Source organism: Melanotaenia boesemani, chromosome 8 (assembly GCF_017639745.1).
Source record: "Melanotaenia boesemani isolate fMelBoe1 chromosome 8, fMelBoe1.pri, whole genome shotgun sequence".
In the NCBI taxonomy this organism is placed as follows: Eukaryota; Metazoa; Chordata; class Actinopteri; order Atheriniformes; family Melanotaeniidae; genus Melanotaenia; species Melanotaenia boesemani.
This window is the reverse complement of record NC_055689.1, coordinates 26,682,011-26,701,856: the sequence shown is the minus strand read 5'-3', so window position 1 is coordinate 26,701,856 and position 19,846 is coordinate 26,682,011. Positions and strand designations below refer to the sequence as shown.

The 19,846-nt window shown below is 37.9% G+C and overlaps 2 protein-coding genes across 2 annotated transcripts in view; both read left to right on the top strand.

The window, feature by feature from the left end:
• LOC121644911 (zinc finger protein GLIS1) overlaps positions 1-5,748 on the top strand; it is a 49,609-nt gene extending 43,861 nt beyond the window's left edge. The window contains exons 7-9 of the mRNA XM_041993167.1: positions 3,469-3,605; positions 3,698-3,796; positions 3,928-5,748. Of these exons, the coding sequence (XP_041849101.1) occupies positions 3,469-3,605; positions 3,698-3,796; positions 3,928-4,070 (379 nt within the window). The 3' untranslated portion in view covers positions 4,071-5,748. The remainder of the gene's footprint in view (positions 1-3,468; positions 3,606-3,697; positions 3,797-3,927) is intronic.
• A 1,432-nt stretch (positions 5,749-7,180) lies between these two features.
• On the top strand, positions 7,181-16,813 carry si:ch211-106k21.5 (leucine-rich repeat-containing protein 38). Its single transcript, XM_041993180.1, has 3 exons — positions 7,181-7,421; positions 12,678-12,838; positions 12,923-16,813. Exon 3 carries the CDS (start codon positions 12,925-12,927, stop codon positions 14,146-14,148), a length of 1,224 nt encoding a protein of 407 aa, XP_041849114.1. The 5' UTR covers positions 7,181-7,421; positions 12,678-12,838; positions 12,923-12,924; the 3' UTR covers positions 14,149-16,813.
• The last annotated feature ends 3,033 nt before the right edge of the window (positions 16,814-19,846 follow it).

Below are 19,846 nucleotides of genomic sequence, written 5' to 3'. Positions count from 1 at the left end.
TAACAGATGGATTATACTGTACTTGACAACAAGCTGTTGAGGAGAGCCATTTAACTACAATCAGGCGAACTGGAGCAGTGAAACATCTCAAACCTGCAGAACTGCTGACCTCGCAATTACCAAAACACTTTATGACACAATTTGTATGCAAGCAGAGAAAGAATGCCTTAAAGGTGTGTTTATTCTTTGAAGACTGCCAACTCCCTATAAACAAGAAAGGTCCTTAAACTGTTTGGTCCATATGTGCCTCATGGCATTGGCAGGAAAGTACTCATCCTGAAACGGGCACCGGCATCTAATTCACTTTAAAGCTCCAGACACTGAAATGGGCTGTTTTGAGCAGAACAAAAAACGTGGTTCTTATCTGTGCTGCATTTTGGGTTGAAACGTAATCTACATCCTAAGGATATGAGAGACTTAATTTATTAAAAATGTAGTATATTATGGGTCCTTTAATGAAGCATCTTTCAGTCTAAACGTGTACAGCCAGAGCTTCCATAAAGCTATGCACTGTCTCTCCACTGACGTCTCTTTATAGAGGCTGAGGATGTCAAGAATCCTGCTTGTGCCCACAGTGCATGACAACTTGCCAAAGCCAATACCAGACAAGCACTTGTTTTTCCCCCAAATAACTTAGTGAGACATTAAACACATGAAACTAAATTATGTTAGCTCGATGGCTTAGCCTGCATCACGCTCTGACCTCATAGCTAGGCGAGTGTTTACTCTGGCTGGAAAGAACCATCTCCATCTCTTTTAGTACTTGTAGAATTTAGCGGCGGTGTTGAGCCATGTCCATCAGTGAGTATTTGTGATGTGCAGTGTTTGTATATTTTGGGGAAGGGTGAAATGGAGCTAGCTTGGCTTTTCAGAGCGGCATGTCCATTAGATTCATGCACACTAACCAGGATGGCTCACGCACAAATATGCTGTTATACAATTTAAAGGAAAAAGAAGTGATCAAGTTTACTTTGCAGAAACCCCAAGTGACATTGGAGCAAATAGTTATTTTAACTAGTGTGTTTGACGTGTCTGCACATTTTTATATTTACGCAACTTTAACATGAACTGAACTTCTCTAAGTACTTCATTGGTAGTGCTGAAATCACATTAAAATGGAATTTGTTTCATCCACTAGAGAGCACTTGTGGTACTACTTCCATGCAAGAATGAACATATAAACACAGAATCTTTAATTCTGCAAGCTGGATTCTTCTCATTCCAGGTAAAGAGCAAGGAAGGCAGCTGGTTGTTGTTAGTTAAAAAGAAAAAAGTGGGGTAGTAATAAACCATCAAAGAAACAGTTTCCTGAGGTCGTGCTGACAGTCGCTCCCTCAGGCATTGGCTTTCTCTTGTAAGCTTATGCATCTGAGCATTTTGAGCACCGCAGCCACAGAATGACAGACTGACCCACCGCAGCTCAGACATCTCAGCTATGTTGCTGCAGCGATATAAGAATGTAAGCCGTGGAGCTGCCGCCGTTTTTTATGGCTAAGGTCAGCCCTGCTGTTTCAGGGGCCGTTGAGGGGAATCCAGAGACATGTTGAATTCTCCGGGCTTGCAGTCACTGCATTGCATTCAACAGTCACACTATATCAAAGTCCACTTTGTTTACATAATCCTATACAAAGCCTGGTTTTTATTACTGCGAAAAACCACAGCCATCTGTAAGCTATATCAGTTTGGGTTTTAAAAAAGTACTTCTAATTAATTTTGGCTTTTATTGTGTCTCTTTACTGAAAGTAGAGTCTGTTAAATTAAATGTAATAGCATTTGACATGGGAAATGGGTAATAAAGAGACCTGGGGATGATAAATGATAGATATGTAAAGAAAAATCTCCAAATATTTCCTTTCATTATAGCTGGTCAGATGCGTTTATAGACTGCGTAGGGCCAGCAGCCATCGTATCTGTGACGAGGTCTGGCTTGTTTATGAAGTCCACTAAACCAAGGCAGCTTAGCTCTCTGGGGACCATTATGCTACAGTACATCATCCAGGAGAGCTCCAAGGGCACATAAAATGTTGTGAGAGAGAGAAGTGGGGAGGTTCTGAGGGTTTTCAGCTGCACATCTCAGAAAGATTTGGTCGCCTTTCTTTCTTTTTGTCGACTTGGCTGCACTGACTAATTCGTTTCCATGTTGAGTCAGAGTGTTTGTGCACAGTCAGCACATTCCTGCACCGTAGCAACGGATACAGCTCTGCACAAACCCCGTCTACATTACGCCCCCTGAGGTGGAAGCGCTTCTTCATATAAACTGTAATGTTTGAAGATGAGAAGTATTTACATCTGTTATAAAAGTGACTGCCTAAGGGGTTTCTCCATCTATTAAAACTTTGTTACAGTCAGAGCAGTTGCTTCATTGGATTATACCCCCCCCCCCCCCCCCCCCCCACCAAAAAAAAAACCAAATAAAAAAACAGAATTTTTGATCATCAAAACCTATGATAAACAAATATTTGCCATATGTCTTGACTTGAAAATCTTAATGATACTTAATAAAACCCTAATGTGCAATGTGTTATGTAATGTTCTATGTGATGAAAATCTGTCATTTGAGCCTGAATTCATTTAAAAATAAATACTGTTTCTATCAACATAAAAATAAGTAAAGGTTTATCTTTCATTTTTAACATTTCGCTGCTGTCGGGCAAAAACCTCCTATGTCCTAAATTTGTGATTTTTGCTTTCCTTCATAAATCAGTACTATTGGTCACCCTTTATGTCTGTCTGTTGTTTTACAAATATTTAACCAAAGATATATGATTAAAACACAATACAAAGTTTGATTACATTATGTCCAGTTATTACAAAACCATACCGTTTTTATCATTTTTTGAAAAATTACAGTTTTGTTTTTTTTTTTTTAGTTTGCGCCCGACAGCAGCGATTTGTAAAACAAATGCTTCATGTGTCTGTACTTATAAAAACTTAATCTATTCATGTCTATAAACAAACACATTATTAAACACAAAAATAACTACGTAAATAAACAAGGTGTCGTCACATTTTGTGAAATACTAAGCGGTTGCTGCATGACATTTACAATCTGCATTTAAGGCAGAAGGTGTTGGTGGATGGAGCCACATGTGACATAAAGCCAAACAACAGAGTTTCACTCAGTCTGCAGTTAACAATGTTGTCACAGTTACAGCTAAAAGCAAAATAACAACCTTAATACAAATCCAGGAATTCCTTTTTTTTTTTTGTCATGGTTATTGTTGATTCAGATACATCTTCTGTAACTGAGATGCTTTGTCTAAAACCTGTTGAAAAATCTGAAAGTTTTAGTCTGGAAATGTAATCAACTTTGAAAGCAAAAATATAGTAACTCTAGAAGTTACATGCATCTATTATAGTCATATGCTGAAAGTCTTTTGTATGTTTTTTTTGTTGTTGTTGTTTTTTTTTATGTAATGGCTTCATGAAAATGTATGTTGGGTTACTAAAATCATAATTTATTTCCAGGCACAGACCAGCATCTCTATTTGAGTCAGAGGACGTCAGCCCTGTGAGTTCCTCCTCAGATAGGTGTGAAATCCAGCTGCAGGCTTTCCAGAAAACTTACCACCACCAGCAGCCAGTGTTCTCGCAGCAGCAGCAAGGTACCAACATTTCACTAAACTACAGTCAGTACGGCATGTCCTGTCTGTTTAAATGTTTTCATTCGTCATCAATTCCTGTGTGGCTCTCCAAGACTGTCTGTATGGAGAAGGGAAGGTGGTTCCTCCAGTCAGCGATGGAAGCTTGGAACCTGCCAGTTACTTCCCAAACCTGCCCACCTCTCACTCTGCAGGTCAGACAACAATGAAGCAGAGCAAAGATGTTGGATAGTTGAACAATAAGAGCTACAGCTTTCTGATAGGATGATCCATCTCTAAGACATAGAGAGGCAGTTAATTGATTTTCCGGTTTTCCTTCTGTCAGGGTTTGACTTGGTGCAGGACCTGCAGGGCCAGGCGGGGGGTGGTTACTCCATGTCTGCCTGTCCAGACGACAGCTTCCTCTTCCAGGCAGGAGGCATCGACCACTGTCTCAGTCAGATCTACTCCATCTACCTTGACTCATGATGGCAAACTAAAGCAAAAACAAACTAAAGCACTTCCATAAAAACTGAGCAAAATACAGCATGAAGGATGTGAGACAGTCGCATCTACAACATGCTTCATGTTTCAGGATGAATTTATCATCATTGTTCCTCCAAGCAAATATAAGATGCCAATGGGAATTTTAACAGTGGAAAAAAAAGGAGATAGGAAAGTGTGGGCAAACTGTCAAATATGAATGACCAAACAGGAGTTTTCTTAACAATACAGATGTAAATAGCAGTGAATTTCATATTCAGAGATGACCGTGGCATTTGTGATCTGGATCGAATGAGCTTTACACTTTATATTTTTCATCTATTTCAATGTCAAACTCAACCAAAGATGTTATTTCTGCCTCCACAAGTCAATTTGCACTTTAATGCAGTGCCTCCAATCCTGGGGTAAATAAAAAAAATGTCTCACCAGACATATAAAAAACAAAGCAACACAGTCAGATTTTACTATTTGGCTCCCAACATCATCTCAAATGAGACAATCTATGAAGTGTTAAAGGAGCTCCTCACCAGAAATGTAAAAGAGTAGATGGTAAGTAAGTTCACTTTAAGCCACAAATCTCTGAAACCATGATTCTATAATGCAAAGTTTGAGTATAAGTTAGGCTTTTTGGGGGATACATTCACTTTCTGTTTGGACAAGTGATGCATAAGAAGTTAAACGCTACTTGTGAGCAACTGCTGCAAAATGGTTAACTTAAATTAGCATAGAGAGTGAAAACAGGCAGCATAGTTGGCAAAAACAAGCAAGCTGCACCAGTTGTAAAATTTACTAAAGTTCCTGTTGCACATCACAAAACATCCATTAGTCCTTGATAGCATCTGCTATTTATCTTAGGAGGGGATGAGTACCATTCATGTTTATATCAAGGTAAAATGACCATAGCTCATAGGTATTAATACATTCCAGCAAAGAGCTGCTTTCTGGTTGGCACAATGCTTCCAACCAACATTTTGGGAAAGTCCAGAACATGTTTCTACCTACTGGAGGAAGTTTGGAAAACTGGTTCAATTCAAAGCTGCCTAAATTATTATGCAAAGCTAACCATCTTTAGCTTCTTTTAAATCCCCCCCAAAAAAACAGAGTGTTTCTGAGATAAATTTCTTCTGAGATCACAAAGTGAGTTTATTAGAAGCCAAATAGCCTTGTTTGTTAACAACTAAGTGCACTAAAATGACATTGAGCAACCACCAAGTTCTTGTTTCTGGAGCTGAAACTGGAGCAGAAAACTGGAGCAATGCTACTCCCGAATGTCTGAACGACTCTACAGAAGTACTCTAAGAAGGTATGGTACAAAGAAACTGAAAAACCAAACAAGGAAAAAGAAAAACTGCACTAGACGTACATTAAAAATGGCTGATTTTTTTCTCTCTCTATCTTGCTTCCGCATGCTGCCTTTACATGTTTGTTGTACACCTTCTGTCTGTGTTATATTCAGTGAAAGCAATACATGTGTGACCTTTAAAATGACTTTGCTGCACCTTTTCTGTCTCATTGTGAAGCCTTTCAGAAAATAGCAAAACAGAAAATGTTTACATTGTTTTTGTAGCAGTTCAGAAATTATTGTCACTGAACAATGTATAGACTGTATAAAAATGCATCAGTCTTTTATATCTAAATAAAAATCTGTATTTTTCATTTTTAATAGTAACTAGTCTGTCTGTTTTATTGATTTATTAGTAATTTGCACAATCCAATTTTAATATATTAATTGACATGTGACAGTAATGTAATTCTATTCATTCATTCATTCATTCACTTATCAAGGGGTTGTTGTGCAGTGATGGTCAAGAAATGAGTTCAGTGAGTAAATGCTGGCATCTAGTGGTCAAATGTTTAAAAACCTTCAGATGTCCTCTAATTAAATAAAAGAAAGAAAGAAAGAAAGAAGAAGAAGACGAAAGGATAAAATAATGAAGTAAAACATTTTAAAATTTTAGAGGCTCTGATGATAACTTCATTTGTAGAAAAGGTCAGATTATCTTGGGTTGCTTTAATCTATTTAAGCTGCATTAAGATGACTCCAAGTATGTGCAGTACAGAAGCTCTTTGCACACCCTAGAAGCACCAGTCCTATCATGTAGCATACCAAAACCACGGGGAGAAACTCAGCTATAAGACTACAAAGCATTGGCATCTAAACCAAACACAGTTTAAACCCCCAAGCAGTTATATGGGTACATTATTTTGGGTATGTTTGAGTATGTTTAGGACAGGAGGCAGGAAAAAATAGGCCTAATGAGTGTAAGGGGTAATAAATATTCAAATTTTACTTTTTTCATTTTTACTTTTTTACTTTTCTTTGTTAAAATGTTTGAAGATATTTTTTAAATGAAGTTATGGTGCTCATATGTAAGGAGGTGGGGTTGGTCCAAAGTCAATCAAAAATTTTAAATAAAATAAAAAATAGAGAAAAAAAACCCCCCACAAAGTCCATAAATAAATAAATAGAAAAACATTTAATTCCCCAAAGTCACAAAGTCAGAGTTCAGAGATTTCTGTCATCCTTGTCAGTGTTAGAGTGGATAGAAATGGGCTTGGATACACCTGATGAATCTGCTTATTACTGTTTATGCTTATAGTTTATCTTTATTTCAAGCTATCCAAGCCAACTTTATATATAAAAGAACTTTACGACAGCAACCACTGAACAGTGCTGAACATAAAACAACTAAAAACAATAAAACATTAAATAATAAAAGACAAGACAATAAAATCAGTTAAACAATAAAATCAATACAAAATAAAAACAATACAAGCAGTAAAAACAAACTCATACTGGGTAAAAAAAAAATCACCTTGTTTAGCATTTTAATTAGCATTAGGTGGACAGACCATTTTCACCATATTATGCTTTAATTTATGTCTTGAAATCATTTTAATTGATTCATTTAGACATTTAATCATATATCTGGACTTTTCCTGCAAATATCTGCTTCTAGCATTTTGACTCGTAACCAGCTGTTTCGGCCACTAGATGGCGCTCTGTGTCCACGCAGCGGTAGCTGCTCTGTTAAACATTTGCCCTGAGCTCTGAGAGGATCAAAACGGTCGTCTTTCTTCAGATAGACCTCCACTTAAATTCTCTTTACCTAAACATTGTGTTTGGATGGACTTTATTGACACCCCCTAACAGATAAACACACAAACCTCCTCCACACGCTGTGTTTCCACATTCCGCTCGGAGAAGACGCACCTCAGATCCGGAGGAGGAGAGCCTCAGTCAGTTGATGAGATGCAGGAGAGGAGACGGACGTGATGTTTGCACCCTCCATCAGAGTTTCAAAAAGCAACAGGCTGCTAACATGGAAATAACAGGTAAGAAAATACATTAGTGGGGGAATATTTTACGTTTGGGCTGTTCCAAGATGTTTAGTCATGGTTTAGTTTTCTTGTTTTTTTTTTTGTTGTTTTTTTTGTTGTTGTTGTTGTTGTTCTTTTTCTTTGTTTTTGTTTTGTTTTGTTTTTTCCCCCCCATCCAAAGTCTCTGTTATTATCATAAACCACTTGTATTTGGTTAATTTTACAGTATGAGCCACTCAGCCTCATGGATTAATGCTGTCATGGTGCATTTCGTGCAGAGATGTAAACAGAGTTTGGAGGTACTGGGGCTCATAAGTTCAAATATTTTCCCAAGACAACCCCACCTTGATCATAACATCTTACCACATGTTTACAAGGTGAATCTTTAAGCATCTGAATGGACCAGTTCAACTACCTTCACGTTTTAAATTAGGATATTTTAACGTTGGACTTATGAATAAAAACTTTTGGAAACTAAATCTCCCAAATCTCCAGAAATGGTACCAGGGACGTAACTGGCTGAGTTGCAGCCCTGATTTTACTTGGACATGTTGTGATAAAAAAAGATGCATGAGCCCATTATTTCAGAGGAGGCTCCGCTGGCAGAGAGGAAGTAGCAACTCACATTGTTAGTGAGTGAGATCATCCATGTTCTCCAGATATAAAATCTCTGTTTGGATGGCAGGCCTTCACTCTGACTAAAGCTCTTTTAGGGTCAACCATTATCTTGTTTGTGTGTTATGTTAGAGTCCAAGATCATCTCATCTGTCTGTGTTTCCACTAAATGCGTGTTTGATATTTATCAACAGAAACCTCACACAGGTCATTCAGATACTGCTTTAACCTTTACACTGCTCATGTTATCAGAGTGAGATGAGAATTTGGCTCCTCAGGAATTATCTTAACTCCTGACTACTGGTGGACTTAGCACTAGTTAAAAAATTTGTTCAAACTTTGCTCAGATATAGATGTGACCATTTGGACCTAAGCATCCAAATCTAGACAAATTACTTCCTACGTGTAACTCCGCACCTTTCCTGTTCCCTTTTTAAAGCAACAGAGCTTTGAATGTATGTGCCTTTTGATACACATCTGTTAGAACAAAAGGCCTCCACAGGGCTGCACAGCATGCAAATAATCACAGAGTTAAATGAAATAAAGTGCAGTATGCTATAAATAAACACAATGAACCACAAGGGCTAAATTCACATCACAAAGTCCTCAGGAAGTCGAGGTTCTGAGACTAGAAGCTGAATTCTAAATTTACTTGTATTCAGTGCAGTAGTAAGCAAAGGATTTAAAGCCCTTAGAACAGGGCCCTCAGTTCAGTCCTACGAAGACCACAGTCCAGCAGGTTTTCCATTTATTCCTGCCTCTACACAGTTTGCCGCCACTGGGTGGGTTGGTGCATGCCCTAGTGGACCCAGGGTAGGTGCTAGAGTGGTTTCAGGGTATTGTAGCTGGGGTGTGTTTGGGGGTGAGACTGAGAGGTTTCGTGATTGTGTGTGTGCGTGGGCGAGGATATAGGTCTGTATGTGGAAAGGGGGGTCACATGCGCTTTTGGGGGAGACCTGTGTGGGCCCGGGGGTGGTGCGCCGTGGGTCTGGGCTTTCCCACTGTCCTTCTCCCTTCTCCCCTCTCCTCCTCCTCCTCCTCCTCCTCTTCTCCTCGCCTGCATGTGGTGGGTGGGTGTCTTCTGGGGTTGGTGGAGGCTCATTGGCTTCGGTCACTGAGTTTCCTGGTTGTGGAGACAGCTGCTCCTAGCCTGTCCTGCTCTGGGGGTCCTCCCGGGGAACAGGGGTGTCTGCTGGAGAGAAGTTTGCTTTCTTCTAGACTTACTTCTCCAGACCCTCTTCTTCCCTGCTTTCTGACACAAACATAGGGTGTTGGGAGGCGTGCATGTCATGCTGGGTGGAGAGGAAATTAAATGGATCTAACAGCCTATAACAATGACTCATTAATTTGAGTCAGGTGTGTTAGAGTAGGGATACATGGACAACCTGCTGGATTGTGGCCCTCATAGGACCCAACTGAGTAGCCCTGCAAAATTTCCACCAGGGATTAATTTTATCGCTACACATTTATTCTACAAGTTTAAACACAAAGTCAGTCATAAAAAATGTCTTCAGCCAAAACGAGAGCAATGAGATGGATAACGTGGCCCTCACACTGCTCCGATCTGAAGATATCCAAAGGGGCTTTTTTTTCTCAACAGAGAGCCACTGTAATTCTTGTCCATAAAATAATTTCTGGGATTTTTTTTTGTGCCATAAATGGGTTATCTTGGGAGTTCAAATATTCACAGTGAGAACAAGATGTCAGTCAGATTCAAATGGGAATAGTAACGACATTACCATGATGAGCGACTGCACTAAACATGAGAAAACAAACAACTGAGCTGATTGGAGTGTGGAACTCATGCTGCAGTGAAAATTAAGTCTCTGCTGATTTTAAAATCCATTCAAGATGCTGAAACCCAACTAAAGCAGACCTTGAAAGCAACAACAAATGCTGTGTTTCAAGTAGGTCTTTTGTTTTATTGTTCACTTCATGAAAAAAAAAAAACAACATATTTTCACTTTGAGTGCATAGAAAATGCAGCACAGTGCTGCATGAACATTCGACCTTATTTTCATGCTTTCCAGAAACCACTCAACTGCTTGACTTTGAAAGCAGTTGCTTAAAGTAACAAAACAAGAGAGATGTCTCATCTTTCTGCCCAGGCCCTCTCAGTTTAAGTGTTTTTCTGCTCTTTCGTTTTTATTTCTGGCCTGAAAATGTGATGTTCTGATTCATGATCGCCTCTAGATGTCAACACTGAGTTCACATGTTAGTGTCAAAGTTTATAGACCAAAAGAAAAGAAAAAAAAGAAGTCATATAAGAATAATAAGACATAAGAATAACATTGACCTCACCAGGTGTCCAGATATAACTGTTGGATCACCTATGACATGTTTGCCATGTCAACCAATGCATCCAATATGTCAGGGAGAGCTGGACCAACACATTATTGCAGATGTTGGCTAATAATTAACAGGAAATTGCAGCAAGAAAGACAGTCTGTTAGATAAAGCATTGACAAATGGATTTCTTGTTTGTTTTTACTTTACAATGTGCCAATCAATTCTTGATATACAAGCACTGAGTTCCTGCAGCAAGTGTTATAATCTCATTGTCCATAAACAACTGAGCTGCCAGAGGTATGGCAAGCAACACACTGTCCATTTTTTATCCTCTCTCACACATTCTGGTTATATTAGATCACCTCTACAAGCGGCAGACATCAGCTTGAGGCACATTACTGACTGTCACTTCCTGCCTTTGTTCATGGGTTTTGTTGATCTGCTAATATTTTGAGTCAAGGCTGAAAAATCTGCTTTTTTTATTTAAATATTAACCTTTGGTTTGTTTATCACATTAGGATACATACAGGATGTGTTCATTGACTCTCGAACAGCTTGGAAGTTAATTCGACACTTTGCATATTTTGCTGTGATGACGCAGATGCTACAACTCCTATACGAGCGCACATAAAATTAATTCATCAAACAATAACCTGAAGTCATTTTATCGTCAATGTTGTCATTGCAGACACTGTAGTTTGTGCTGCCTGATGAAAATCACTAAGATACTAGATACTCAAAAGGTTCAAGCCTTTTTAAGAAATATTGAGTTAACACTCTTATAGTAGACTGTAATGCATTGCTTTAAATGTCTTATAAAGAATAGTCCAGTGTTTCCTCTGTTAAATGTGGGATTCAGGAAGCATTGGAGCCATTTTTTCTTAATTAAAAAAATTCTACCAACTTAATCACTTGTCACACTCAGATATATTTGGGTCATTTAATTTATTTAGGAATTTCCCTAAGAAAAAATATTATAGGACTTTTGTTTCTCCCTGTTCTATAAAACCTGAGTCAAGTTTCCTATTTATCATAATTTCTTTTTTTTTTTTTTTTTTTGCATTACTAAAATGTGCTTATGTGGAAAATTTGGAGTAAAGTTGTTTTGGATGGAAGTTAATTGTAGCCTGCTTAGTTTTTGTTGTGCCACAAAGTTTTTTGGTGAAGGAAAATCCAAAATAGTGGTCTCACTGTAAGAGCATGTGGAAGCAGAGCCACCTTATGGAATGGTTACAATGAAAACACAAACCAAAATTTTAAATTTTAATAAGCTTTTCACTGGTTGAATAATTAGCATATGTCTCAGTGTGTAGAATCAGTCATCAGCATATTTAGTCTGTGCAAGAATTAAAAATAAATAAATAAATAAATTTAGCTCGTAAATATCTATAAAACTTTATGGTCATAGTTGTTTGTGTGTAGGAGATATTAAGGTCTATACATCAAGCAAACAAACAATGTTCATCAGGATGAGTACAAAGTTTTATGATTGTTTCATGTTTTTCTGTGAGGCTGAGCTGGAATAACAGATGTGTCTTTGACTTGTGCCCAGTTTATTCTATTCTGGGTTTGTATACATTTTTGTTACAGAGCTGACTGCAGCTTTTTTCTTTTGTATTTACTGATTTATTCCCCCAGATGCAGAAGGAGTCCTTGTATGATGTGTTTTTGAAAAACCTTTTAGAGTTTTCAAATTTTGCTTATTAATATACTTTAAAAAAAGAAGAAGAAGAAAAACATATCCATGTATCAGTTCATGCCCATTAGTCCTAAATGAATAACTAAGACTAAGTGCATTATGATGCCGAAGAATTGGCTCACTCAGACTTTCTGAGGTTTGAGTAATGAACCTGAACCAGGTCATTATCTTGTCCAAATTCAAGTTGCAACAAAAAGTTTATTATTAGTCCAAATGTGGCTAAATGTAGGAATTAAGTGTACAAAACTGGATTAAATCCATCCAAAACCTGCCCAGTTACACCACTGGACTAGAGCTGGTTAGTAATTTTCTTGTGAAGCAGACAGGATGGGAGAGACTCAGAAGAGAGGATGTGTTACACACAATGGAACTGAAAACTGTTTGTAGTTCAGTGGCATGAATGTGTTTAGCCCCCAATAACTATACCATTTTCAACAAATCTCTCCACGACTAGCAACCAAACAAACCCAGTTGAAGATATTTTTTCAATAAACTTATTTTCCTGACAGAAAACTGTGTAAGTGAAATTGAGATTGAGTGAGATTGTGATGAATATCCTTCTTCTTGGTCCAGGATCCAGTTTTATCCTGTAATATGTTCCATCCTGTTTGCTAATAAACAGCATAACCTTCACGTAAGATTCAAAGCATCTGTTTCCTCTCTCAAAGCCAAACATTGGACGCCTGTTCCCCAGTGATCTGTGTCACCATGCCAACTTTTATGATCCTCACAACAATCAGAAGTCCTCAGAGAAGCTGCTGAGTTTACATCTCTGTTAGCCTACATAAAGAAGATCACCTTCAGCTCTGATAGAGAGACCAGGACGCAGGTAAGACTGAGACAAAGGACATTGGTGTAGTAATAAATGTTGATGGAGTCATGTTTCTATATATTTTTGTCTTTTCTGTTTCAGAAATGGTTATCCAGTGGAGTTTTCTCTTGATTTATACCTTGCTTGTGAAGACAGGGCCTGTTGCTGGGTGTATTTGTCCAGAAGCCACCATATTGAGTCAGTTTCCTTCTGAAGTTCCTACTGACGTCTGTTGCTTGAACTACTCTGGCTCTGCTTTCAGTCAGGTGCTCTGGTCTGTGTTTTCCAATGAAACAAACATAGAGATACTGGATCTCTCCAACTGTAATATCAGCTTTATTGATAATAATGGACAAGAAGCTTCTACACTGCAGAAGGTTTTCTTGAATCATAATAGTCTCACAGTGTTGCCAGAGCAGTTTCTTGCTCGTCAGCTCAATTTGACTGAGGTGAATCTAAGTGAGAACCTCCTCCAGGAGCTTCCTGATGGCTTCCTCCAAGGCTCTGACAACCTCCAGAGGTTGTATCTGCAGGGGAACAATCTGCGCTCCTTCCCTGGTGCTATTCTCCAGGTAGCCAGTCTTCAAAGGCTGGAGTTGGATGGAAACCCCTGGGACTGCTCCTGTTTGTTATTGGAAGGCTTGGAGGCTGGCAGGATGGCTAATAGGACCACCAAACTGCAGGATCTTGTGGGAAACCTGACTTGCTTCTCTCCTTGGCACCAGGTTGGCAGGACTGTGTGGTCTGTGAGCCTTAATGATGTGTGTCGCCCAGCTGGCCTCACTGCGCTCTTTATTGTACTCCCCCTCCTCATGCTCTCTGCTTTGCTTCTCTGCTGGTGCTGTGGAAGGAAGAGGAAAAAGAAAGAAGCACCTGTATTCAGCAACTCCAAGAAGAGGGCTCCCAACATCAATGGCCAGAGACATCACAACAAGCAGCAGACATCAGCCACTGAGCAAGGCAAAGCTGAAGACTCTGGCAAAGAGGGGATCCTGAAGAACCACCTGCTGTTTCGCCCGGCGTCCGCACTCCTGGGCAGCACCAGGGACATCTATGAAGAAGTGGAAATCAAGTTGGACTCAGTGGAGTCTCTTCCTCAGGTCTCTTCACGATGCTCCAGCTCCACAGAGGGGAAGCAGGGCTCTCAGGAGCCTGAAGGGACCAGCAGGGCAGAGCTGGACACAGTTAGTGTAACAGAAGTGTTGAAAGACTCAGCCGACAGGGAGAAAGCTTACTTAACTCAGTCTACTGAGTACTATAGCCTGGTGCCGGGCATAGAATTAGAGGACTCAGACCACGGGGAGTATGAGAATGTTGACTGCTCATGACACCATCTGAAAGGAAAGTTGAATATGTTGGGGAAACACTTTGTCTTATTACAGAGAGCTCAACGAGGAGCTCTTTCACCCTAATTTTTTCACCTGACATTTCAGTGAGTGCGTTATAAGGCAGCATTGACATATTTGGTGACCACAAATCAAAACAAGCAGCAGAATGCTGACTCATTTGACACTGTCCACACTGCTGACATGAACTAACAACATAAAGAGCCGATTATAAATGTGGTTGAAGTACATATACTACTGCACAGTTTCACAACAAGCCATAGGTTTGCTAGTACTGTTTATTAATGTTCATTACAACAATGATGTTCTTTTTTTATTCACATAATGTTAGCTAGGATAATTTAAACCAGAAGCAGAGAGTTTGGATCAAAATGAAAAGTAAATCATTTCTAATTTTCTGACTTCGGTAAAATTTTCATGCAAATTCACATACAAATTATTGAGTAATCTTCCTAACAGCTCCTTACACAGCAAATCCTTTCTCCAATAACTTAAACATACTACAGAAGTAAAATGGCACTTGACAATGTAATGCTAAAAGTTACCACAAAAAAAAAAAAATAAAATAAAAAAGAGGGTTTACAATGTCATCAACCACTACAATGTGATGTTGTTTGCTGACAGGCCTTTCATTAGTTTTTTTTTCCCCCTATTTTTGTTTTATATTTATTTAACTGCCATTACAAACAACAATTTTAATATGTACTTATGTATGGATTAGATAATGAATCTGTAAGTTTCAAAGCCCAAACATACACATTTTCATTCATGTTGCTACCTCCTCCCAAAACAGATGCCAGGAATATCACCTGAATGTACAGGTAATGGCTAAATTGCTGGCACTGTTCTCAACTCAGTCTTCCATAGACAACTATGTAACTACACACATTTAAAGGCCTTTATGTAAAAGTTGTACAACTCTCAACATCTGTTCCAAATGTAAAAAAGCCAAAATATCTTAGAAATAACATCTAAAGTCTGCAGAAAACCATAATATACATGTTTCTTCCTCTCTCTTGTTAATTTTTATTCAGGTGCTAGTTGACAGTAAGCAAGCATAGTCCTTTAACTTACTTTATTTAATATAATGTCTAAAAAACACAATTATTTAATAAAAATAAGTTAAACTTTTATTGTTTCTCAGACCCACTTACATACCAATAAAATAAGTTAAAGATAAGTTATTTAAATATCTGGCGAGCACATCTATTCTCATTAGTGTGCACAGTTCTCCAATATGTTTGAGCCTCAAGGCTGACCATCCATCCGTTCATCCATGCATTGACTATATCCTTTTATACCTGTGCAGGGTCAAGGGAGGGATGGAGCCTGCTGCTAGCAGGCAAGAGAGGTGGGGTACACCTTGAATAGGTTACCAGTGCCCAACGACCACCAATGTTTAATTTATAAAACCATCCAAAATCAAGTATAGCTAATAAAAATCCCTCTGTGTATTACTTTCTTTGATGCTATCCATCCTAACTGAAAGCAACTCTGCCCTTACCTCTGTAAGAGCTGCAGTGTATTATTTAGGACTTTTTTATCCATCATATTAAAATGTTCATGTTTATAAAGGTCAGCTGGAAATTTTGGAGGGGAACAGTTGTACAGTAAGTCAAATTAGCTGTACTTAATCTGCATGTGCCACCTGTTTTCCATGGAGTTCAGCCCAACTATGATGGCTATTTTTTGCCAGGCGAGTTGAATAAAGTCGGGTTGGCTGTTTCCCTTTCCTCTGGTTTTAATGTCAGTCTAAGGAAATCTCATCTTGGCTCTATCGCAATACTTTCCTGACAGATAAGAGAGCTTTATATGTCCAGTTTTAGAAAAAAAAAGTATATTTACTAAAATTTTAGATTATTGCTTTAAATACATTTTTAAAAAGGACAGTGTGAATCTGCTAGAGAAAAAGCAGAGTACAGTCCAACCTCTGAAGTATTACAATGTAGGAAGTGATTCAATCTGGACCTTTTCCTGTGGGACCTAAGGAATGCATTAACAGTTTGAAAGGAAAGAAAAAGAAGCTCTTTTTTAAAGGCACAACATTTATTCTTTTTAATGCAGAATTTTTCATAAATTTTAATTTATGTTTTCAAGTCCAGGACCAGGACACTTTTTAGAATTACTTTGGTACAAGTAAAGCAGCCTTTTGTATACATCTTTCTTTACCTTATCATTCTCTAATTTTTTACAGGAATTCCTGTTAGGTGTGCAAGAGGTTCACTGATGAAGCTGTACAACCAGAAATGAAGGTTGAAAAGAAACAATAATCCCTTGAAAATTCTCACAGTTCACAATTAAATGCACAATATCAAATGTAAAAGTTAGCTAACAAATATATTTATCATCATTTTTAAGGAAGGCTATAACCACAAAACCTCACTTTTTATTTGCATCACTCAGAAAACTGTTATGCAAGTTGAAAAATGCCAAGGTAGCTGGGTCCTAAATGCTGGCTTAAGATAAACATCTCTGTACTGTTGTTTCAGTAAACTGAGGTGCAGACCCACTATACAAAAACAAAAATGAACATCAAGGTCACTGTGAAGGTGCAGGAAATAGGCACTCGATTGTTATCTAAAATGTGGAAAGCAGATGTCTCACTAGCTCACACTTGTTGTCTTTGTAAAGCTAATTGGTTTCAGTGGGAAGGATGGAGGGCTTACAGCCAAGGTGTAGAACTTCCTGGAATTGAAAAAGCTGATGTATATTGTCCAGATGGATTTAAAAATATTTTTCATCAAAGCTTATTTTACTGCTTTCCGAAAGACAACTAAAAAGACGGCTGCATTCTGTAATCTTATAAAACTTATGTAAATCAAATAAACTACATCTATCAGAAAATAAAGATCATGTCCTCTTTTTTTTTTTTTTTTTTTTTTTTTGCTTTGCTTGGGAAACTCAAGGTGGTAACCAAGGTAACCTAGGGTGATGTGATTACACTGGTGATCATTTTGTAGTAGCTTTGTCCACTTCCCCACCTCTGATTTAATAAATGTTGACCTCAAATTCTCCCTTATCAAAAATTTTATTGACTGAAATACAGCTTGCTAAATTATTTTTTCCAAAAATTCAAAGATAATCTTTTTTTTTAGTTTTAAAAGAGAAATTTTGTAAAACAATTGTATTCTTAAAATTGTACAAAAATGTTATGAATATAGACAAAAAATACCTTTAATTTAAAACCCTACCTTTAATTGATGTAAAAGACAGATTAAAAAAATATTTAAATGGTTTTTTCTTGTTTTAAACATGTTTTCATTTTTTTTATTTTAAAAGAAACCAACTCTTAGGCCAGAATGTAAACTGTATGAAACACAGGCTACTCTTTGATAGCATACTATGCTAAATTTCTGCTATCATCATCATTATTATATCCAGAACGAACCCCCACTTCAATAGAATAAAATATGAAAAGAAAAAAGTAACCTGTAGCCCTACAAATAAGAATTATGTCATATTGATCTCCCCTTTAGTCTTTGAATAAACACTCAGAAACCGCTAGCTAGTTAGCTGGGCATGCTAATATCTGAAGCCATTAGTGTGTGAGTTGGGAGTGACAATGTTGCTTTCAGAGGTGCAAAGGACGCCTCCAAACATTGCTCTCATTATAAACCCACATGACTGATGAGGTCTTGGTGGAAAGTAGACAATTCATGCTATTGTGAAATTGCTAGCTATGGTGAAAGTTTAGCTAACAGTAAGTTAAAACTGTGGTTTTTATAAATCTTAATTTAAATAAGTTATTTCTACCAGAGTGTAGATTAAATTTACTGCGCTCAACAATTAATGAAATAATAAGTTCATTGCTTTTCATCTAGCATTTCAATGTAAATAATTTTATGGTAAGCAAATGTGTGCATATATATATATATATAACGTGATCATGGATAAGCTGCAAAGGAAAAGCCATATTGACTGGTGTAGCCATTGATGGAAATATCTGGAAAAAGAAACATGAAAAACTGGAGAAACACCACAACTCAAGGAAGAACTGGAGAAAGCCTGGAAGGTGAAGGCAACAGTAGTACCAGTGGTCATCAGAGCACTGGGGGCTGTGTCCACCACACTGGAGAAGTGGCTACAACAGATACCTGGAGAACCATCAGACATCTCTATCCAGAAGACAGCAGTCCTAGAAACAGCTAAGATATTGTGTAGGACCCTCAAGCTCCCAGGACTCTGCGGGACCTGAGCTTGAGATGAACAGCCACCCATGAACAGATTATTCTGCAGGTTATTCCAGATAATAGCTGCAACAATAACATATTAGATAAATGAAAAAAAACATTGGCATTAGTAGTTTATACGTGATTTAAATGCTTTAATGTCTTTATAAAAAGACATATTAAATATTAAATCCTAAAGAGTGACAATGAAAAGAAACTCACAATTTCTAGTAGGTTGGTGTATCTTTGAGAAAATGTTCCAGATCTGTTAATTCTCCATGGATCTTTGGCTTTCTGCCCTGATAATGACCCAGGCCCATCCCATCTACCTGAAATCCCACTTTTCTCTTTTTTTCTCCTTGTGCTCAAATTTCACTCACCGTGGGAAGTTGTAATTACAGCATTCGGTTACCAAAATGATCGACATGGAGCTGCTTGCTATGCATGGTTCACAGAGATCTCAGCTCTGACCAGCGGATCCTAATATCAGGAAATGACTGGGCTGAAACATTTGTTGGAGTATCTATGGATGGTAATCTGGGGTGCTCTTCATTTAGATCAAGATCACAGTCAAGCTATTGTCTGACCTAATATGGGAGGGAGGGAGGGAAATTAACAAATGAAAAAAACAAAAAAAAAAAACACAAAAACAAAACTAGACTTTAGGCATCTTTTAGAAGTAAATGAAATAAGGTATTATAGAAAAGTCTTGTTTATTGCAAGTTCAATAACATTAAAACAAGGAATTTCAGGCAAGAATGTAACATCTGATCTCAGATTTTGTAAAGTATATTATAATATAACATACTAACACTAAATAACAGATTTTTCTTTTAAATGATTTCTGTCAGATAGTCTTAAGACTTTCTTTTGTTATTGAGATAAATACAGGTCTCACAGCAAATGTTCAGCCCTGCACATTACAAGAGTGCCATCTAATGGCCAATAATTTAAACTTGGCTAAGAAAACAAAATATTCCACACTGAGAATTATTGACTGTGACAAATATACATCTATTGATTATAAATATGCAAGCACTGTGGGGATCATCATTGTAGCACAGATTCAGACAGAGAACTGGGAAGTCCACAGGTCCAGGCCCTGATGGATGATACACGGCCCCATAAATGTCCATTCAATGGAGAGCAAACAAAGTGTGTGGATAAAACACGACAGGGAAATAAGAGTCTGATTTACAGTAGACCGCTGTAACGATGTGAAAAATAAACAAAGGAGCTTGAGCACGTCACCCAATCACAAAGCTAAGACACAGAAAAGACAGATCCATCTGACAGGTCTGACATTTGGACAACTCTTATCACAGCTGCCAGTAAATAACACCACAAACCTCTGCTGTGCAATCAGTCCATGTGTATTTGACTTGATTTGACATGCTGAGGCATTAGCTCTTCACAGATAACATGTTCAAAGTACTCAGCGGAGACACATCAAAATATTGATTTAAAAAAAACTTCCATTAAACAGGAGTTGCATGTGCTAAATAAAAAAA

Bases quoted from the DNA above. Each gene is read 5' to 3' on its own strand.
- si:ch211-106k21.5 (XM_041993180.1), top strand. From the start codon at position 12,925: ATGGTTATCCAGTGGAGTTTTCTCTTGATTTATACCTTGCTTGTGAAG.